The sequence below is a fragment of the Choloepus didactylus genome, chromosome 11 (assembly GCF_015220235.1).
Source record: "Choloepus didactylus isolate mChoDid1 chromosome 11, mChoDid1.pri, whole genome shotgun sequence".
NCBI lineage: Eukaryota > Metazoa > Chordata > Mammalia > Pilosa > Megalonychidae > Choloepus > Choloepus didactylus.
This window is the reverse complement of record NC_051317.1, coordinates 14,705,090-14,729,179: the sequence shown is the minus strand read 5'-3', so window position 1 is coordinate 14,729,179 and position 24,090 is coordinate 14,705,090. Positions and strand designations below refer to the sequence as shown.

General features: G+C 38.0%; 1 protein-coding gene across 7 annotated transcripts in view; it reads right to left on the bottom strand.

Annotated features, from left to right (window-relative positions):
• The window catches only part of EBF1 (EBF transcription factor 1), a 432,079-nt gene that overhangs the window by 68,570 nt on the left and 339,419 nt on the right, over positions 1 to 24,090 (bottom strand). For all 7 annotated transcript variants that reach the window (XM_037798760.1, XM_037798761.1, XM_037798756.1 and 4 more), the window contains one exon: positions 13,122 to 13,248. In XM_037798760.1, coding sequence (XP_037654688.1) covers positions 13,122 to 13,248 — 127 coding nt within the window. The remainder of the gene's footprint in view (positions 1 to 13,121; positions 13,249 to 24,090) is intronic.

The window sequence follows — 24,090 nt, the reverse complement described above, 5'->3', positions numbered from 1 at the left end:
GGAATCTGATGTAAAGCTCTACCACTAGCTGTGTGACTTTGGCTATGACTTTCAAACTTTGTAAATCTACTTTTCATCACCTACAAAAAAAAGCCAGCAACTTGGGTAACTACGTTATCTTTAAGGCTCACATTGAAAGCGTTTATGCCCAAGTATTTCAGTCATTCCTTCACACGTTCCTCCATCCATCGACTTGACTAATGTTTGTTGAGTGCCCATTTTGTGCTGTGCCTGAACTAGGATCTAGGAATATGGTGGTGAACAGGAGAGATAGGACCTCTGCCGTCAGGTAGTTTATATTCTAATGAGAGATAGAGAAGTAAATATAAGTTGTATACACAAGTAAACAAAGAAATAATCCAGATCCTATCAGCTGGTGAAAAAGGCTATGAATAAAATAAAAGTGCTACATGTAAATAAAGTTCCAATGCTGGGAACGCAACCTAAGACTCCAGAAGCCCTAGTCTCATTAGTGAATTCCGTCCATAGATAACTAAAAAATGGAGCAAAAGTAGCATAAGTTCACTTGGAGATACCAAGAGGTATAATCAATTACTTGGAGTAATACAGATCTGGTATCAGACCCATCACTCAGTGATCTAAATGATCTTGGTGAACCACTTTACTCCGAACCTGGGGCTAAAAATACTCGTCCACCTTGCAGACAACAAAACAGAATTGATAAATGGCAAAGGCTTGGTCAATTGTACTATTGTATTTAAGTAATTTACTAATTTACATAGACATAAGACAAAGATGAGGCAAACAGAGGCTCAATAGCTGGGCCTCTACTTTGGCCCCTGACATGTAACTTCTGACAAGTCACACCAATTTTTTTAGCTTTGATGCTAGTAATTTTATTAACTGAAATTGCCAAGCCATTAGATGATCCTCTTACATCTTCTGAGCTGACAGTGCAGATGTTTCATTTTTGTACTCTTGAAGAAATTGGGGAAGTTAAAGACTACAAGCTTACTTGGAACAGATCCTCCAGGGACATTCTTCTCCACCCAAACCTACCAGTGACCTCAAATTGTTGGCTTGGCTCAGTGAATACTTTAAAAATCAGTTGAGACCAAAAAGAAAGGATGCACATGTGTAGATGGACTGTGAAGGCCTTACTCTGTGCAGATATTTATGTGAGTTTATTTTTGGCATTAAACAAAGGCCTGAATTAACTCCATATTGACCGGGAGTTGGCACTTCCTGCCTGTAACCACGTAGGCTGAATCCAGGTGGCTCTGCCTGGCAAGTCAAGCTTTCCACCCGTGATGTAAAGAAGTCAACCTCAGTTGACGTTAACAGGAAAAAGACGAACAATTACACTTGTGAGGTCAAAGAGCAGAGGGTACAAGGGGAAATCTGCTCTTCTGTTGTTGTTTCTGCACCAGGGCTTGGCAAGACCTGGTTTCTTTTTACCTCCTCACCATTGAGACGTTTTGCAGAAATTTTCAAATCTGATATTAAAGGGAGGTTTTCCACCTTCACTTATATGTCTCTGAATAATACGAGTTCTACTTAAGAGAATGAACGTACTTTATTCAAGTCAAAAATACTATGTGGTATAGACAGTTCAATTTGTACCGAGGATTACATATGCTTTGTGATCCACCAACAGGAAAGAAATAACAATGTGCTGAAATATATGGAGAGAATTTTCCAACCAAGGAAGTTCCCTCATTATATATGTGAATCATCTGAAATTCTCTCCCATACAGGATGCTTTCTCAATTACATTATTTTAAACTAAGTACTGTTTGGGGTATGAAACAACTGGCATCAATGGTGATTTGGCAGTGCATGCAGGAATCACTTGATGGAGACAGTTAAAACAAAAAGTAGGAAAAGAAAATTAACAGAAATTAATTTTTCATAGGGGATTGGCCTCTCACCATTACAAATGTTTGCTTAAAACAGCCTTTTAGAGATCAGTTTTAAAAACATTACTGGAAATGGTTATGTTTGGAGATTTTAAAATAGCAAATGGGTACTTATAGCTTAGGATAAAATTTCCAGTGAAAGCTTCATGCACAGATTCAAAAGAGCTATATATCTAACAACTTAGGAAGAAGAGAATATAATGGGAATAAAAATGTCCTTTTGATTACCAAAAAACAACATAACAACACTGATTCAAAGATGGCTGTAAAGAGTTTGAATTAAAGTATTTTACAAACCCTAAAAGTGGAAAAAATTGTATTTGTAAATGAACATATCATTATATATGTGATTTTAAATATACATGTAACTCAAAATGTGGAATATCATAAGTAGACATTTGATAATTCATTGGTATCCATAATTGGTTATTTTATAGTTAACTTGGTCCTAAAACCTTTAAAAAGCTTTTCATTAGGAAAACGAGGAAACACCTTATATTTGAGATCATGCTATATTCTGGCGTAGATGATTTTAAAAGCTCTATGAAACAAAAGACCTGGTTGTCCATTGACAGGGGAATGATTAAGTAAATGATGGTGCGGCCATAAAATGGGCTATCATATACCCATTAAAACGTATTTAGGAAGAATTTGAACTAACAACGGAAATGTTTGTCATACAATTAAATTGCAAAGCAGGATGCAAAATTATATAAACATAGTGTGATTCACTCTGATAAAACATGTAAGAATACACAAAGAAAAAGTTTAGGAGAAAATACTTAAAATGTTAACAGTGATTATTTTTGAGGGGTGGGATAATGGATGATCGTTCTCTCTTCATACTTTTCTGTATTAAAAAAAAATTCTATATGAGCATGTATTACACTCATAATGATAACAAGTTTTTAAAAACAACAACAACAAAATATACCAGGTGCCAGTTCCTGTCAGACCTCACATCACCAACAACCTAATTTTAGAGAACTGCAAGGAATTCCAAAGAGTACAAGGTAAAGTAGCCCCCAGGAGGTTTGCACCAGCACAGGTTCTGAAATTACTCAACCACTCCAATCCTGCCCCCTCCACTTACCAATTAGATCACCTTGAGTAAGTCACTTCCCACCTAAGTTAATTTTTTTCATCTTTAAAATAGGCTAATAATAGAATCACCTCACACAAATTCTGAGGAGAAAAAATACTTTAAATTTCAGTAATGCAAAGAAGAAGAAGATTGAGAGAGAAGAAAGAATCAGACAGTGAGGGAAAAATGTGGAACAGGAGGGAAAAGCAGGATGAAAACCAACAAAGGCTGTTGGGGGCCCACTGGAGCAGAAACCTGGCCACAATCAAGAGGGGAGAGAAAAGAGGTGCTCCAAACTAGCGCAGGAGATGCTGCTGGGGTGGGAGGGACCTGAATTTGGCTCCTGACCATGATTAAATTTGGATTTGATTGTTTCAGTTAGGATAAGGGTTTTCGATGAGCTCCCATTTTTGCTTATGGAAAGTACAGTAACTGCTTCAGATAGCAGTGGGGAAATTGATGGACGTTGACCCCAGAAGTGGTTCGAGCTAAAAATAGACCCAACCCAACCATAGCTGAAGGTGTACTGGGAGCCGTCTCATCCTCCGAAGTTCGTGCCCTCAGCTGGGGACGGCTGATGAATCCCAATCTATGTGGCTGTCTCAGACTCTGACCCCAAAGAATCCAGGTATAGGACTACTGACACTGTGCTGTAGGTTTTCCAGAACAAAAAGGAATGAGAACCTAAATTCAGAGCATCCGTGCTCTAAAAAGAAGAGGCTACATCTCATTGTAAGATTCTAATGAAGCATGAAATGGTTATCAAAAACTAAAAACTTTTAAATCTGTAATGCCCTGATGTCTGCAACATAATGTTAAATGTAAAAAACAATTATATAATGTTATATGAGGTTTCATCCTATTTTTTAATGTAGCATATATATGCATAGTAAAAGACTACAAAAGGTATACACAGCATACCTCATTTTATTGTGCTCTGCCCATATAGTGTTTTTACAAATTGAAAGTTTGTGGCAATCCTGCATCAAGCAAGCCTATCAGCGCCATTTTTCTAACATACAGCTTACTTTATGTCTCTGTGCCACATTTTAATTAAGAGACGTACATTGTTTTTTTTAGACATCATGCTGTTGCTCACAATAGACTACAATATAGTGTAAACATAACTTTTATATGCACTTGGGAAACCAAAAAAAATTGTGTGACTCACTTTATTGTGGTATTTGCTTATTGTGGTAGTCTAGAATCGAACCCGCAATATCTCTGAGGTGTGCCTATACCATTAACATAATATTAACAGCTAACAATTATTTAGTACTGATGTTTAAAAAATACCGGTAGAAAGGTAGATGATTTTAATATTAGTTTAATTATTTTCCATCAGTGCTTCATAAGTTATCTGAAACCAATGAGTGTTACTTCATAATAAAGACACAAAGTCAAGTTTTAATGTTTTAGTGGGCGTCACATCACTTATTTAACTTTAACAGTGAACAGAAGGACTAGCATCCATCCATCCCTCTGCAAGCCTGGACAAATTAAAACAGAAAATAATTCTGCATCAAACATTTGGAATAAATCTTAGGAAAGGAGAAAAAGAAAGGAATTTAGTTTAGTCCCTCTCTACCCCAGGATATTAGAGAGTTTCAAGATATATAGTTAAAAAAAAAACAAAACAAAACATGAAGGGTTAATTTATCATGATTCTGGGTGACAAAGAAAAAAAACAAACAACTTTGAAAACCTCCCAATAGTTTATTGGTTTTGAAAACCAAATCCTATTATATCATACTAAATAGATCAGGGGTTCAAGACTTTATAGTACTGCATTACACTGGCCAGAATACATATAAAGCTCAGCTCCTACCTTTATTGTTAATAGCTTTCTAATCCCTTACCAGAAATTTATAGTTTAGAAATGGCAACACATCTTAAAGATTAAAGCTATGTGACAAATAGTTCATGTCCCTTAATAACCAAATCACATGCCTTAGATTGGGGAAGCTTATCTGCCTTTTCCTTCTATACGGTTTCATTGGTAGGAAATATTTTATGTCCCTATTACATGAATGATGAATGGGACCATTGGTTATGGTCTGTTATTTGCTTGGCTGTAGTCAATATGTTTTCTTTGGACAGGGATTTCTGTGATTTATCTCTCTCCCAGCCTTATCACTTATTAACTCTGGGTAGACAGGAAAAAGGCAAGATTGTGAATAAGGCCTAGTGGCCATTTAGACCTCTAATGTCAGTGAAAATCTCCCTTTTAACGATCCTGTTACACTAGCTACTCAAGACGTGATTGCACTCCACTCCAAATAGGAAATAAAGGTCATATTTCTTGGAAAGTATGTACATAAAATATGCAAAATAATATGCTTCCTTCAGGCCAGCTTTATTCTTCCCAGAAACAGCTCTCATTTTATAGATGTCACAGAAGTACAATGGGTACTTTTAGTGATTTTTGTGGTTGTTGTCACTGCCCCCATTATGGCACCAACCGGGTTTAACTACGCAAACACCAGCAGATTCAGGATCACTGAGCACATCCACATACATCAGATCAGGAGGAATCGCTTTTTGTGAAAAAAGTCCCTTCAGTGGAGGAGAAGCAGCCTGGGACCTACTCTTTGTATCATAAAAGCAAAAAGAATAAACATTTCCCTCTGCCTTGAATTCTTTTCTTTGTGTATAAATGGCTCACTTGGAGTAACAGTCAAGACATGTGGACAGGAGCAGCCTGTTAATTTTTCTTTCTTGTTGGGTCTTTTCCAATTAGGACACTGCTAAGGCAAAACTGCTAGTCGAGTGTTCATTACACAGCCCTCTTTTGGCTGAATCCTAAGTGAAAACGATCTAATATAAAAGAAAACACATTCTTGCCTTCTTTTCCTCAGTTTTCCTCGTGTTTGCTTAGGCCTGTTTTTATAACAATTATTATATGTGTACAACACTACCCTTTGCAAAGCATTTTCATGCCCATTCTTTCATTGATACAAGACTCTTGAGAAGCACAGCAGAGTGATATTTCCACCATCCCATTAAACTGAGAAAACCAAAACCTGGTAGCCTTAACCCCTCTGTCTCCCTCATCCCCACATCCATCCCACCTCCAGTTCTGTCAACTTTTCCTCTTCAATATATCTTGAATCCTCTCACTTTATTCTATCCCCACCCCTATCACCTGAATTGAAGTCACCGGATCTCTTTCCCAGACCACTCCAATGACCCCCCTGACTGGTCTTCCAATATCCATTCTGGTCTCCTGAGCTCCAGCCACCCAGAGTAATTTTTTTCTCACAAAATGCACACTTCAAGGGATGCCCACTGTTCCTAAGATGACCACATTTTCCCATGGCTTGCAAGGCTGGATGGGTTTGTCTCTGCCTCCCTCACCAGCCATCACTCTCACCATTCCTCTCCACCCTTCTGATTTTTCAGCCTCACAGGAATTTTTACAGTTTTCCTTCCAAGATGTCCCATATTTTCCCACCCTAGAGCCTACTTACATGCTTCCCTTGGCTGAAACACTCTTCTCTTTCCACAACCCCACCCTACCCCTACCCCTCACCAACTGCCAGGTTATCTCTTACTCATCCTTCATGTTTTTCTGGGGAAAAACAATCCTAACTGACCGGTCAAAATCAAGTTTCCCTGTTGAAAGCTTGTCTGAAATTCTGCTCCTATCCTTCCAGTCACTTTTCAGGTTACAGAGAGTAAACTTTTTAATGTCCATGTACCCTCTTAGACTCAATGGTCAACAAGAACAGGGACTGTGTCTGGTTTTGTTCAATGCTGTATCCCTAAGGTTTAGAACATTGGCTGGAACAGAACAGGCAATCCAAAATATTTGTGAGATGAATAAACAAGTTAATGAAAGAAAGTGGTAAAATAAGAAATAGAACCCAGGCCTTTTGATTCCTAATGCCTAGATAGAAACCATTTCTTTATTCATAATGAAAGCTGACATATATTACACCAATCACAATGACTAATTCTTCTTTGGATTTTCAAGAGAAACTACATTCTCACTGTCTGCTTCTCTCTTTCTGAATTTAGTTTTAGGAAGCACTCACAATGTACCAGGCACTGTGAGAAGAACATTACACGTTGACATATTTACTTCCTTACATGTAGGTATTATTAAAATATCCCCATTTTACAGATGAGAAAATGAAGAGTATTTATAATATCGATCCAACCTCATTTTTTCTTTAACATAAACCCCAAACACTGTAGTCTATGCATATAAAACCTCAAACCTCAAATGAAAAAGGAAAGATTCTTAATTAACAGCTCTTATTTACATTCCTTGTCATCCAGAGCACAAAAATCAATGAGAAACCATTGATCATGGGTAATATGTCGATCAATTATTAGAGAACACTATTGCAAGTAAGATACTGAGTCAAGCTACTTCAACAGAATGTACAAAAAAAAAAAAGATGAAGGAGGGATATCTCCTTCTTCATGGAGCTTGTGGTCTTGAGTTGTCTATCTGGGGACACAACAAGAGAGCTAAGGGCATAAAGAAGTGAAAGATGAATGAGCGGTGTAAGCACATGCAACAGAAATGATCCAAAGACAGACATTTCCAGTCAATCAAGATGAGCCACGTCAAAGTCACTCAGCCCAATTGGTTTAATTTTACAATGAAGGCACTGGAATCCAGAGCACATAAGCAACTTGCCTTCAATCTCATATCCAGCAAATAGCAGTGCCAGAACTAGAATGTGGTCTCCTTGCTCTCAGCCCATCACTCTGTCGACCATACCACAGTGGCCATGAGAGATTTCTGAGAGGAAATAACATGTGAACTGGCTCTTACAGGGAAATTACCATGCCCAGAGTAGCCAAACAGGAAGTGAGCTTGAAGCATGGTGAGGAGACTGACTGCACTGGAGAAAAGAAAGCACAGGAGCCAGATCACAGTGAGCCCTGAATGCCAAGCAAAGGGGTTTGGGTTACATCTCTCACTTACAGTAAGAAAATAAAGAAGGCTTCTCTACAGGCTCATGACATGAAAGTGGCTTTTCATGGAGCTTAATCTGGCAATGAATTAGCATAAGAAGTTAAACAGGATACTCATTAAACACTAACTCTGCATGTCTCCCCTATAACCAATGACTCCATTCATACCCAGGGTGGCAGATCTCACTTTGTGGAGGAGGTTCCCGAGAACTAGAAACAGAGCTTGCTGGCCTGAAATCTCTTGAACCTGGAGTTGAAGCCAACAATAACCTCAACACCTTTAAAGCAGAGTGATACCCAAGTTACTATAGCTCGAAAGGAGTTGCTGGAAGTTTGCGATGTAAATAAGAGAACAGCAATGTGTTGTTCCTAAAATGTCAACACCAGAGAACTTTCTGAATCAGGGATACCTGATTAAAATCTTTATTGTTTGAGGCCATTTCTGAGAAAATATTCGTTATATCAAAACTGTTATATTCACATTTATAAATCTCTTTTTCTTACTCTTATTCATACTTTGCAATTTTTATTTGTGGTTTGTTGGTGTCACTTGTATTTTAATTTACTGATGCCTACAACTTTCTCACTAAACATCCTAAATGTCATTTCTTAGACTTCTAAAAGATGATGGTGATGATAAATAACATATGTAAAATATTTACTCCACGTAGGGACTCAGCAACAAATGATTGAATGAATGAATAATAATAATGGCCATCATTTATTAATGGAATCTACTAGTATCTGGCCTAGTGCTAGATGTTTTACACACATTTTCCCTGATACTGAAAACAACTTCAGCAAGGTTTATTATCCCTTTGCAATGATGAGTTATCATATGATGTCCCCAAAATAACCTCTCTAGTAAATAGAACAGCTGAGTTGACGGTACATTCATCATCTCTTGAACTCAAGAACTCAATCACTATGCTGTATTGTCTCCTTGTGAGGGAGAAAGGGAAAAAAAAAAAAAAGAAAAACAAAGAGGGGGAGGGGGGAAGAGAAGGAAGGGGGAGGAAGGAGAAAACAAGAGGAATGAAGGAGAAAGAAGGAAAACTACAAAGATATGGTAAAAGTCATCAAGTTCCACAGACCATGTTCAATCCAAACTAGAGCTTTCGACATGCAAAGCAATTGATGAGGTATGCAAAGTTATTTTGGGGTATGAAGTATAAACAGGAAGTACTTCCAGGAATAATTTTTATGTTGACGTTAATTCTGAGGCTAATATAGAGAGATGTGGGTTTATCCTTCCACCGTGGCAAGAATGTGGGTGAAGAATGGTTAAGTGCGAAAGACTGGTTTAGAAAGGACCTGAGGAGAAACCTAACCAAACACAGGAGCTGGCAGGGTCATTCAGTGCAGGCTTTTGCCAAGTTTTGGGGGAGCAGGCAGTGTGTGGCTCCCAGTACCTACTTAAATGGTCAAACATTGTTTCGATGTCACATTTTTCCAGTCATATTTTCTCCAGAGATAGCAGTCTCTCATTTAGAGAAATGACTGGAATGAAGCAAAACCTGCGTTTGGATTTGGCCACTTCTTATCAGGGAAACCAATTCTAAGAACACTGAAGAGGCAGCTAAAGGCTCCTAAGAGTCTTTTATCAGTTCCTAAGATTACTTAAGGCTTAGCAGAGGGATCATGATTCCAACCATCCAAGTCACTTAAAGATGTAACAACTGTAGGAAAACAAGCTGTGCGAATAAAAATGAAGGTATTGGGGAGAACCCCTTGCAGGGTAGCAGGGCTTTAGGGTGGATTTACCACCTATTGGACTGACTGACTAGGCATGTGATCAGAGACTTTGAAAACAATACTGTGACTACGAAGTTGTTTTTTTTTTTCCCTTCTTCCTTCAGAAAACATTATTGAAAATTCAAAGCCAGCCTCTGCATTTACATAAGACTAACAGGACACAATAAAGTCAGATTCTGGGAAGTGCTATTGGGGTTTACTCTCCCCTCTGTTTCTGACTGTAGAGAAACACAACAGAATCAAACATCTGGCAGCTGAAAATTGCTTGGGTGTCCCTGGTCTAAAGAATCACTGGCGCTGCCCTCACATGTCAGTGGGATGGTGACATTCTTACAAGCAGAGCTAGCTTACAGGCAATCTGTGTTCAGTCAAGTTCTCTCTGCCCTCCGCAGAAAGAATGTCTTGATTTGCATAGATTAGGCCATGCTGTTCCTATCTCAGAACTTTTAAAAATGATTATGGATCTTTAGAGACTGCACATATACACACCCAAATTCTCTTGCACAGTCTGAAAACAGCAACTGTGCCTTAGTTTGGGTTGTTATTTTTCAGCTCTATTCTATTTTTCTTTTCTTTTCTTTTTTTTTTTTTTTTAAGAAAGGGGAAAATTCCAAGTGACATTCCACTAAAAAAACAAGAGGGTTTGCTTATGCAATCCAGAAAACCAAGGCTCACATCTTAAAATGCTGTGGATGTTAAAGAAAATGAAGTGTGAGCTTCTGTTGGTAGAGAGTGGAGTGCTGCTCATTTACGATGACCCAAGCAATTGTTTGGATATAAAGAAGGAGGAAGTTTTATGACCCATCTCCATGGCTTTGCTAGTTAAGTGGTGAAAGACAGAGAGGTAAACTGAGTAATTCACAGGGGCAGGAAGCACCAGACATGAACGAGTGACCCTTGATAGAGGCATTTAATGTTGCTGGTCAAAAGGCCCACGTGTCGCTCACCACTTACACAGAGGCTCCCTTTAGTTAGAAATGATGTCATGTCACAGCAACTGAAAAAGCCAACTCTATCAGCGGGGAAGCTTTTGTGCCAAATTCTTTAAAATTTTATTTTTCCAACGGGATGCGAGGTTAGACTCTGTCTTAGAATATTTAAAATTCCAACTTTTCTTGCCTTGTGCCCACAGTTTGAGACAAGATTAGCAGAAGCATTTTTTCATTCTTTAAATTTCCCACATGTCCATATATGCATACACACCAATGTACCACTCTTTTCCTAAACTATTATTCTAGACTTGCAAATCTGCTGCTTTTATCTCTGATCTTAATTCCTGTATGATAGGTTTTCTGAGATGTAAAATTGACGGTAAGTTTTTTTATTAATGGTTAAAAAATTTCAAAATAATGGGCCCCTAGCTATTTTCTTTTGAGGACTTAAGTAATTTAATGGGGTTGATTTTTTTTTCTTATTTTATTTTTATGGCCAGGTGGCTCAAGGGGATATTTTGTTGAACACTGATTAAAAATAATTTCTGCTAAATGAGACCTGACCACAAAATGGAACCATTAATGGGCAGGGATGTTGTCACTAAAGCGGAAACCATGCCTGATTGCCTCTTGCACCTCCCACCACACGAGCGTTTTCTTCTTCTTTTTCTTCTCCTTTTCTTGTCCTTAATAGCAAAGTAAATAAGCAGCCAGTGAGGCCTAAATGTTTTCAGCCAAAAACAGAGTCCAAACTCCTCAGAGAAAACATTTGGCCTCTGTGGTTTTGTAATATGTTCCAGAACACTGAGTTCAGGGGGGACATGGTGAAAAACTCCCATCCATTGGAATGATGCTGGGGAATGTTACAGTATCAGAAGTTTCAATTGGTCCTTTTCTTGCAGGCCTATAATGAGGCTTGTAAAAAAAAAAAAAAAAAAAAATGAGTGCTATGTGGAAGTTCTCATGGGAAAAATGAATGGCAAGAAATCCTAGCTTTAAAAGAAACAGCTAATCTGCTAGCTTGATTGTTCTTCAAAACTTATGCTGAACCAATGAGCCTAATTAAAAACACTTGGCCTACTTCTATAAAGCATCATAGCTTTCTCTATGCTTCGTTTGTATACACCACAAAACTCTAGATAGACTATTATTTTTTCAAGTGCTCACTAACAAAGTGCTGACTTCGTTGGGATGGCTGAGCTAATTTCTTGAACTCAGTGTGAAACCTTAGCTAAACAAAATTGTGGTAATTTTCCTTAATTTGTAAAAGTGATTGGAGTGCAAACAAAATTTTCCTCTTGGGTCAATCCTATAATTTTCAATTAACTAAAACTAATCGTCAGGCAGGCACCAAACCTGCATTTTGTTTAAAGGGCTGGGAGGCATTTCCAAGGGTCAGGATGTATTAATTGTTTTTATAATTTTGAGAGAGGAAGAGAAGAGAGAGAAAAACTAAGATGCATGGTTGCTTTTGTTCCTACTATTAAAATATAAATGGAAAGATGCTTTGAGGGAAAATGTCCCAGCAAAATAAAATTTATCCATTTAATTGTATGGTTATAATTAGGATGTGCTAATAGAGTTGTCCCTTCCCTGCTTTGGGGTCTCTTTGTGTAAAAGTAACACACTCTGGATGTAATCTGGCCTTGTGGTCCTTCAACAAATGAGGAATGAAACCAGGTCCTGGAGACAGCTATCCAGGAATGACCAATACTAAGTGGAGTTCCTAGAACTTCACTACTCCAGGTATGGTCCTTGGACCAGTAGCATCAGCACCACCAGGGATCTTACTAGAAATGCAGAATTTCAGATCCCACTCAGACTTACTGAATCAGAATCTAAACACAAGATCCCCAGGTGTTTGGTCTGTACATTACAGTTTAGGATCACTGAGTTAGAATACACATTGGATACTCAGACTAAGTATTTGATGTATTTCCACAGACAACCTGCCTTGGTCTCCCCATCTGATGGCAGGGAATTCAGATTCACCCTGTAAACCTAGGGCTCCACGTGCCAGGGCTATTTGGGGAGAACCTCTGAGGACAAAATGCAGCTTACTGGGGAAGAAAGAACCAATCAAAAATTATATATGAAAACTACAAAGTTCCCTTAATACAAATGCTATAACCGGGCTGGAAGAAAGTTGTTCTGTTGATTAAAGCACACCTCTACTCCATTAAGCAAACAAACCCCAACACAGCTGGCTTAACTTCCAAAGAGAGTTGGGGTTGTGTAGCACCCCCTTCCCCTTCCCTTTCATCTCATGCTACTTCTTTAGGCACACAACCAATTATTTCAACTGACCCTGTCATTCAACAGGGACACCCAGATGAATTCTTAATAAAATAAAATAAAATAAAATAAAATGAAATAAAATAAAATAAAAACTCATTTGCTCAAACATACAGTGACATGGAGAAAGAAAGACTGTCTTTCTCTCCAGGAACTAGATTTAAAAAGAAAATTCACACTCACACACAGAAGAAAAGATGAAGCACCCCAGACCACGGCAGTTCTGTGCTCAGGGGCCCTTACCTGTGTAAATGAATCTTCCCGGTGTCCCTTTGCAGAACTGTTTGGACTTGTAGGACAAGGTGACTTCTACAACACCAGGGATGTGCCGAGGAGGGGTCTGCACCCGGATGGCATGCGGAGTAATCAACTGGAGGAGACATTGGGGGAAATTGTCATTGCAATATGTACATGGACTCATTTTGCAGCTTTCCCATCAGCCCTCAATAAGCAAAGCTTTAAAACACATAATTAACCTGTCAATGTTTAAATACACTCTCAAAATCTGTATAAAAGATACTGACAACAATATTTACAAGTGCTCTGTGTACAACCATAACAACACTATTTGGCTTTTTCTGCAAGGCAGGCACTCTGCTTCCTGGTTTGAAAATTGAACCTGGTCTAATGAAATGGTTTATCTAGCACAGGATATCCTTTGGAAAGCCTCTGTTTGAAGCAGACACCCAAATCAGAGCTGAACTCTGCCATGCCTCTTCAGAAGTTGTTGGGCCTGGTGTTTGAACTGAGCCCTTAAACATGTGGGAAACACAGGAGTAGGAAAACAGTGGGTCAAGGTGCTCTGATTAGCTACAGAACACACATATGAAATACCCCTGAAGACCGTTTGGCACATTAACTACCGGAGGCACAAACAAAGAGCTTTAAAGGGAAACCAAAGAATCTGCCTTCCCATAATAACCCATGGATCTGGCAGTCCTCAGCACTGTCCATAAAAGGGAACTAGAAGCTTGGGCAGGGGGCTGCAGAACGATGCAACGCCACGTGCACAATGAGAAAGCTCCATTCTGAACCCTGTTGGCAATCAGATTACACTGTGAAACAGAATTTATTTTTTATTACACTTATCTTTGTTTACATAACTAAAATGTTATTAATGGCCGTAAAACTGGCATTATCTGGTTCTTTGAAAAATCCAGCCCTGGTATTTGACTGGCTGACCTCTGATGGAGTGGATTCTGCATTTTATCTCTCTCTCTAGGGCGTCTGCCATTGCCCACTCCTCGACTCCTTTCAGATTTACTTAACCCGATATTTGTGGTACTGAGTCAACACACAGTGGATCAGCACATGCATTTGTACTAGCTTATGTTTGTGTTGTTCTTATGGGGATAACCTAGAAAGGGCTCTTATGTCAACCTGCTAACCAGGCCCAGTTCAAGTGTTTTGCCCAGAGAATCACAGAAGACACCATTAGAAGGAAAGCACCAGAGCCTGGGGCCCCGCTGGTTGAAATTGCTCTAACAGCAAGTCCTGGGGAAAAGAATGTCAGAAAGTTGCAACTGCTAAAGTTCACAAGTAATTTCTGACAAATTCTCCTTCTTAAAACAAAGAAAAGGACATCTGCATATAAATCATTTTAACTTAGCAATTAGAAATGCTTTATCCTATTCCACAAAATATAGGAAGCCTTAGCTCATTTCCTGAAGATGTGTAAAAGATACTTCCATGAGACCATGCTTATGTGGAACTCTTGGAGACTGAGTTGATCTCCAGGACTGAGTGTTTGGGATGGCTAAGGATTAACCTGTGAAAGCACACACACAACATCTTTTCTTGAAAATTTCTTCGTTTCACATTGAAATTATTCTAAAATGCATTATATATTTTCTAAAATAGGCAAAGTGTGTATCATTTAACTTGGCCTTGATAAATTGAGATCATTATTTGGAATACCCTTTTTATATACTGCTATAATACAGAAAAAGAAGCCCTAAGTGACTAGCAGGGAATGAAGGGTTGTTTTCCTGTACAACAAATAGCCCCAGATGGCTATAATTTTTTAAATTGTCTATTTTATCTAGTTTCTCAGTCTTTTTCCTCTTGGTGTTCTTTATAACTTCTCATTTGCTCTTTTAATCTGCAAGCACAGAATCAAGTTTAATATTGTATGGAGAATAGGAGAAAAGAGGTTTTGACCTTCCAAAATCAAGTGCAAGTTTAATCTCAGCTGTCCAGATAGCTTTTGAGATGATGAAAACTAACACTTGTTGAGTTGCCTCCAAGGTATCTACCACATAGCTGGGGATTTTTACATACAAACCCTCACTGGGCCAGAACAATGTCTGTATTTTTTATCCCTTTTTTTCAGATGTGATTAACCTGATTAAGTTTCTTGCACAAGAGATAGAGCAAAAGGTGACACCTGGGTGGTTCAAAAATGACAGGGACAAATATTTCCTTCCTAATTACAGAGAAGAAACTGTCCATGTAGAATCTTTTCAAAGGTAGTAACAAGTTTTTCAAACCCAAAGACCATGTGTGTATTTTTCTAGCCCCATGCTTTCTCATCTTTTATTTATTGCTGTGCTTTTGATGGTGAAAGTCACCATATTGTTATATTCCAGAAGGGTGGCATGCTTTTAATTTAAGAGTTGCTTGGGATATAGAGTAACATTAATTCACAACAAAACTTAGAAGAGCCTTCAGCCAGTTAGCAAACACTTTACCTACCTTCCCTTTTCTCAGGGGAAATAAATTTTAAAGACGGAAAGATATTACTAAATAGATGGATGGAGACATTTTTTCCAAGTATAAAGACATATTGCCTATGAGTTGCTACATTGAGGAACAAAATATATGGGCTTACAAAGTGATTAGATATGACTGCAATGAAACCACTGACTGAGTGGGGTTTGGCATAAAGCATAGGCTCAGGGAAATTCAAACAAATTTTCATTTACAATTTCATTTCCAATTTTAATAAATTGCCCTAACTGAAGCCTTCTTAAAGCAACCATCCTACACAAATGAGGTAGAATCTGAATCATCATGAGAGAATAAATTTGTTGATGTTTTCCTTACTGTGGTTGTTAGCCTGGGAACAGTCACTAATATTGACACATGAAATTGATGGATTATGGAAGAAAAAAGTCAAGGTCGAGAGCCTGAGAGTTCTGTGATCCCAGGATATATTTCACACATTAATTCCGGTCTGGCTGAACTAAGGGCAGCCATTCTAAGCAACAGAGGGTGGAAGGGCTCTGATCAGTCTAAATTTCCCAAACTTTAATCACTGGAATAACACTTTCTCAGTTTTTCCTTATCTGTATAGCCATCTATACAATTATTTACTTCATATTTTTAAAACCTGATAACCTTTTTGTTAAAAAAAGATTTTAAAAGGAAACTGTGTATTATTACCATGATTGGAAAACTAGTATCACCTGCCAAAATAAGAAAATATAGAAAATATAAAAAAGATAATTTTAAAGTTAATATGGTGTTAGATTCCAGATAGATATGTGGACAACCTGAAGGCTTCTGTCCTCTCTTTATTGAAATGGGAGATTAACTAGTGTTAAAAGATAAAGACTTAAACTTGCCCTAACTGAGACTTTCTCCCTTAACACAAACCAGAAGGATTAAAACAGAAATGAAAAGAGAGTTAACATTCTTACTTAACGTGGTTCACTTCTTTTTAATGTCGTGTATGTGTCAAATCCAAAACTCTTTCCCATATCACCAGGGGCATATGTTCCACATTCTAAGTGATTGGAGGACAGATTCCCTCCTTTGGCTTCATTTCCTTAAATTAAATTACATACAATACAAAATGGGCTAGAAATGCATATTCTTCTGAAATTCTGTATCTCTGATACCACTTTCTCCCTTGGAAGTCTCCACTTTCCTTCATATCCTTGACACTAATTATAAGAACCAAGAGTTGCAAAATGTCTAAATGTTTACCTAGTACTTTCACAGTCAACAGCTTTTAAAATCTATCCTTCAGGGATATGTATTACAGATGGCACAAGGCAGGCAAGTTAGCTAATATTATATAGAACACTGGAAGGAAAACCAATCTCTCATGACTGTAAATAAGTGTTCTCCTGCTTACTTTGATTTTCCTTGCTTGTTCCTCTCTTCTGCCAATTCATTTGCAGAAATTTAACAGAGTTCTGTCCTAGATTTTCTTCTCTTTTTACTTACCTAACACTTCTTGAGTTCACTCATTGGCTCAACCACTTCAGCTAAATTAATTTCCAAATCTACACCTATAGCCTTGATCTCTTCGGCCAAGTACCAAACTTTTATTAGTAACAGAGCAATAAAATCTCCCTAAACACATCTTACTGCCACCTCAATCTCATTGTGACTCAACCAAATTTATCACCTTACTATTTGCAAACCTGTTCCTTGCTTCTGTGTTCCTGCTCTTAGTAAAGGGAATGCCATCCTCTAAATCATCCAAAATAGAAGATTTGGGTCATATTTATTCTTTCTCCCACCAAACTTCCTTTAAGTTATATGATTTTGCCCCCCAATGGACCTGATTGGCTCTTCTTTGCTTTTCTACTTTATCCTATCCAGGTTGTCACACGTAACAATTGTGTTCCAAAAGGTCCCTCTCTCTCTACTTCTACTCTCTCCACCAGAATTATCTTCCTCAAATACAGATCTTATCACGTCACACTCTGTCTCAAACTCTGAACTACTCCCTTTGCCTACAAAATATGGCCCAAACTCCTTGGCATAATATTCAGGGCACTCCAAAGCCTGACAGCCAATCCACCTTTCCACATTCTGGAGTTTAGTGCATGTGGATACACAAAAATACTATACGCTTGCCTAACTCTGTTGCTGTGTATATGCCATTAGTTGGCCCAAACCTTTCCCTGTTGATATTCTACTTGTTCTGAAAGACCCTGACCATGTGCTTTCAATTCCAGGAAGTTTTACTTGATCCTAAGAGTCAGAGTTCCCTGCACTCTTCTAGGAATTTATACAATTACAGCCTGTATTATATGGTACTTAGAGCCACCTTTCTTTTTGCCATAAAGATTTTCCTACCTATCTTTCTCCTAATTCATACTTGTATCCTCAAAACCGTATAACTCAATGCCTTGCATATAGGATATTTTCAAAGTATTTCTGGAATAAATACATATGTTAGGCCAGAATTCTACTAGAATGTTTGACTCCACTAGACATGGGGATCCATCTTAACTACTCCTCTCTTAACTAAGTTGCTTCTAAAGTTAATTTTCCAACTGCCTCAGTATTTTGGCATGGGACCAGTGCTCATATTTCATCTGAATGTAAAAAAAGAAGAGGAAGTTTAAAGGGCTGTGATTCCATTGAACAGTGACAAGATGAAATAAGGGATTAAAAAAAAAGTTAAGAAAGTAATACTAAAAAAGTAACCAATAAAAGGGCTACACTAAATGTTGAATGTTTATTTCTGAACTGACGGCACTGTGTGTGTATACATGCACACACATACACACACATACAAGCTTGCACAGGAAATAATAATCATGTAAATAATTCTGAAATAAATACATAAATGTGTACATTGGCTGGTATTACTTTTATTATGAGAAAAATATTACTAAAACTCAAAAGTTGAATAGTGTCAGTTCTGTATAATATGTATTACTTGTGTATATATAAGAATTAGATCCATACTTGCATAGAAGAAAGACTAATTAGAAAAGCATCAAACTGTTAATAGAAGTTACCTCTAGATGGGGAATTTATGGGTGATTTTTATTTTCCTCCAAATACCTTTCTGAATTCTGCAACTTACCAAGCATAAAAATGCTTTAATTTTATAATCAGCAAAAATAATTTTTCAGTATGGCATTCAGATGAGAGAAGCACATACGGTCACCACGGGGACCCAGGAGAGGCTGCCAGCTCACCAAGGACAGCAGGCACCAGCAGTCATGCTCCCCCTGAGCTGCACGAATGAGCATTTTGTCTTCTCCAGACCAGGAGTCCCATGGTGGTCTGTCCCAAGCACAAGTGCCTGCTGTCTGGGGGTAGGCTTGGGAGTGGGATTTGTGGGACCCTCTGGGTGCAAAGTGAAGCCACTGAGGAAGCGGGGGAGATGGAGGGCAGCCACAGAGGCTGTGAAATGGACCCTCTCCTGGATAGAGAGTGTGAAACAGGTGAGAAGAAGCCTCCATGGACGCAGGGCTGACTGTGCAGCTGCTCTGAACTCTAAAAAGGCAGCCTGCAAAGGTCTGGAAGTACAAAAGAGGGGCACAGGGGAGGACAGTTCCCCAAATGGCTTCTACAATAGCCTCTTAGAGTACCAAAAGTATGGCCCATGTGGGAGATAAATGAGTGTATCTACCTAGTATTTAAAAATAGTAATGGAAACATTGTAGAATTCTCGGGAAAAAAGACAAGTCTTGGGAATTAGCTTCTCCTCTGATAGCAAATAGCACTGATGACTGGACGGTGACTTCAGCAGCCATGACCTTTTATTGTCTTATTCCTAAGGGCCAAGTATTGTGCTAAGTGTTTTCAGTGATTCACACCCTGTAGTAGTAGTGGGTAGTGCTGATTATTAGCTCTGTTTCATAGATGAGGAAAAAGAGCCTCTAGAAAGTTAAGCAACATGATCTAGGAACCAATTAGAAGCACAGGTCTGTCTGACTCATAACTACCTTTGTACAACATGACCATCTCTCCCTACTATCATATGTTGTTCTTCCAGAATTCCTGATACATTTATTTTTCATGCTACCTCACCCTCGAGAGCATGGATTGCATGCTATGCTTTTCCTACACTCTCAAAAGTTCTGGGAACATAGTAGGTACTCAAAAAAAAAAAAAAAAAAAAAATCTGTCTCATTGGTGAAAGGCAAGCTGAGAATGATTTCCCAGCAAAACAGAAAAGTAATTCCAAAGTAAGCCTTTCTGCATATTTTCCAACAAATGGAACTATATGAAATAAATGCCATTTGAAGTTCCAGGCCACACAGCCAAAAAATTAACTGGTATTACTGGAAAACACACCAGTGATTTTTCATTACTAGCCTTAGGGATTTAATATTTTAAGCTTAGCCACTTCCAACACTACAAAATAAAAAATGAATAAATAAAAGAGAGAAAAAGAGAAAAGAAAAGTACAAAACAAACAAAGACCTAAAGAGAAGATGTAAAACAAAAGAAAATTTTCTTCTCTGGAAAAACAGTCAGCATCCGGGACCAGAAAAGGTTTAAAGTGGGCAATGGTATAGTGGTTTTCAGATATCGCACATCTAAGGGCTTTGGGTCCTGAGGCCCCCTGTCCCATTCACCCACCATCACCCTTCTGTGCCTCAGTTTACTCATCGAACACTGCACTAGCTCCTATCTGCTATGAAGAGGTACTTTCAGCAACACTAAATATGCTCTGTGTTTGGGTAGTGCCTCTCTCTGGGGAATCTAAAGCACTTTCCAGATTAATTTTTTTAATTTATGTATTAATAATTCTCACAGCATTCTTCCTCTTCTTCAATTAGAGCAATAATATCCATCTCTTTTGAGATAGGCAGGGGGTGCTGAGTGATAGACATAAAGCAGACACTTAAATAAGGAAACTGTAACATAAAAGCATAATTAAAGCTTTGAAACCAAATCAACTAAGGATTTTTAAAGAGACACCACAGTTGTTAGTGACCAAAAAAGCAAACTTGTCTTCCCTCCATTCTGTAACATTCACCTTTTTGTAGTTAGACATGGCATTGAAAAAAATATTATTTTCAGGAGTTCTTAAAGGAAGCTGAAATATGAAAAGTCTGTATTCTTGGTGGCTGTCCTGAATGAACTACCTTATTGTATTTCTATTCCCCTGAAATGGATACAACATAAATCAGAGAATGCTGGCTCTTCTCCAGCTTTCCTCTGTATATTTTTGGTTTGTTTCCTAATCAAAGTTCTCTGGGTTTCCTAATACAGATTCTTTCGTTCCCAAGAATTGCCTGTCTCAAAGTCAGAATATGATTTCTCAAGGAACGTGATACAAAACCAGTGGAGACATTTACTGTTTCACAAACATTCTGGTTTCCTTTTGTCCTTTCAAGAAAACAACTTTAAACCAATGTTTAGCAAAATATGTTGGGTCACATGAATTCCCAAAGATAAGCTTTATGTAGGAATGTCAGAGGAGACTTTTGAAACTAAAGTCTCAGGAATGGAGCTAAAGAACGGATTTAAAACCTGGCCTTTAGGAAGTCAGAGGTATTACTTAACACCTTCTAAAATGTCTCTCATTGTAGATATAGACATAGACACAGATCGATAGTGATAGATACAGATATATTTTCCCATCTGTGCTCTGCGCCCTCCAAATAGAATAGAAGCTCCATGAGGATATGAACTTTGCCTTTCTTGTTTTTACTGCTATGTTCCCAGTATTTATCAGTCCCTGTGAACTAGCAGGCACTCCATAAATACTTGTTGAACATTAAATGATTAAACATTGTGAAGCAATTAGCCACCACTAAAAATTAGGATAAAGATTAAATGAAGTCCTTTATGAATCCATCAAAACAAATAATTCCAAATACTTTTACTTTGTCTCCGGAAAATTCCTGGCATCCTCATTAGGCATTCACAAACATAGACGGCCTGATTCTAACCAGGATTAAAGAGGTCCCTAAGTCAACACAGTGAGTTGAATAAAACAAAATGGCAACAAGACCATCTTTTAAAATAACAGATTTGGGGAGAAACAGACTAAATAAATGTATTATGCTTCAACCACCTTTGGTTTCTTGTGATTTTTGTTTGTTTTTGTTTTTTGTTTGTAATTTATATTTTAAATAAATGTTCTTGAACGCTCTTTCCAGGATGTAGCGCTTGTGCCAATGGGGCCTCTCTAAAGACTGGACCCCATCTTGACAATCTGGGAGTGGGAAAAGCACTGAGGAGTTCCTGAAGCACAGGGTATTCCAAAAAGAAAGGGTCAGACACCAGCAATGCCAGCCCCTGTGGTTTGAAACTGCAGAATGAGCTCTTTCTCGAGACTTGTTTTCCTCAATTCAGTCAAGAAAAAACATCAACCCCTACTCTGTGTCTGGCGTGGCTGCTAGCTGGTTGGAAAATTAAAATACAAATGAAAAGGAAAAGTAGATGCATTTATGGAAGGGATTGAATGCTTGCTATCATAGTTGGCAATTTACAGGCTGTATAACCATTTGCTTTTTATTAACAAAAAGCAGTAACACTTGGCCAGACTCTTTGCCTATGGAATTAGGAAAGAAAAACATAAGCACCAAAAAGACTGATGGGGGAGTAGGCAGGGAATGAATTCATCTTTCACCAAAACGACTTTATGATTTTTGGGGTCTTTTAAAGCTCTTTAAAAAAAAAAAAGGAAATCAAGATACTAAATATTATAATATTTTGTGGTATACTTTACATCTGCATACTATCTGTAGCGACCCTTGCACATATATTCAGTAATTCCTCATTTAACATGCCCCTTCAGGAAGTGAGGGATGCTACATAAGTAGGGTCTACAGAACATCGAAGCCAAGCCATTACAACTGCTTTTGCTGAAGGTCTTTCAAGGATGCATGGAACACATCTCACTGTTTTAAACAGAATATATTGAATATAATTTTCATCTCTTTCTTGATGACTCAGGACCAGCATCATTATGGACACTGATGTGCTGCACAGTAATTCAGCTTGCGTCTGCTTTTGAGTTTTTCCGTTTCTGCCCTCAACATGAGGCTGTCAGTTCTCACTTCTGCTGTCACTCAGCATGTTTCTAACAACGGACCTCCACAAAAACCTACCTCTACTTTGCTCCTTCTAATTTGCTGTGACCTGGGAAAACAGACAACATAGTTTTTTGTGAAAAATTACTGTTTTGGTTATCCCGAAAGTCTTTTATTTATTTGTTTGTTTTGTTTTGTTTTTGTTTTGATTTTTTTTTGTTTTGTTTTTTGTTTTGTTTTTTTGCTTGCTCTTGTTTCACACTGAATTTTGGAGACTTGGAGTTACTATAAAACTCTTTTCTAGATAAATAAGGTTTTATGACATTCATATTAGATGGTTAAGAGATGGCTCTGGATTCAGATGGAATTTGATTCAATCTCAGCTTTGTAAATAACCAGCAGTGTGACCTTAACTTCTCTGCCCTTCAGTTCTGTTATCTGGGAGAGGGCAACAGGGAGAGGGACTAGCTATCTAATAGTGTTGTTATAAGGACTAATTGCCATAATGCCTGTAACAAATTTTGGAATGGGTCTCACCTATATCAAGCACTCAAAAAGTGTTAATTTTATTACTATTTAATCCTCACCAATACCAGTAGATTTACACTAAGGTATTGAAGTGTATACTTATTGCACAGAAAATATATCTAAATATAAAATATCTATACCAGTAAATTTACACTAAGGTATTTAAGTGCATACTTATTGCACAGAAAATATACCTAAATATAAACTATCTACCCATGCATGGCATTAACAAGAACTCAACTACAAACTATTTACCTGGTAGTGACAATTTGAAGCATCATCAAATACAACAGTTGCTTAAGGATATATGTCTGAATGGATGAATGGGAAGTAGTGCCATTCAACAACTTTTCATTAATGCCTCTGACATGCAAGGCACTGAGAGAGACCCAGATGAATTTAGCAGGAGCCCTGTCCTCTGGGGTAAGGACATGCCCATAAATCAAAATAAGCAAAGACAGAATGTTATAAGGAACATAATATGGTATAGATAACGCAATACAGGCATTTAGACAAAGAGAAATACTCCATACCTGCCAGGGAAGGTTTCATGGGAAAAGGTGGTAGTTGAATTGAAGCTTAAAGGGTGGACAGATACTGGAACAGTAGGGAGGGAAAACCATTCTGGGGGGAGGGAGGGCATGAGCAAGACAACAGCGTGGGATCTACTTGAATCCCTAACTAAGAAGCCATGGTTTTAGGAAAGAGGAAGCCAGTGGAGGTTTTATAAGGAGGAAGCCTTTAACTCGTTCAGGTCTTCTGGGAGCCATTCTGGCAATTGGCATTGAACACACGTATGATATGAATACAACACAATCTAGATACCCATTTTCTTCATAAAAGTCACAAGACTGCAACCAAATATGAATTCTGTCTTTGATTCATATTAAAATTAGAAATGCATCACACTTCGGTGACTCCTATTATCAAGTTATAGGCACATACCTTCTGAACACACTGTAAACAACTGGCTGGAATTGTCATCTTAACATCATATT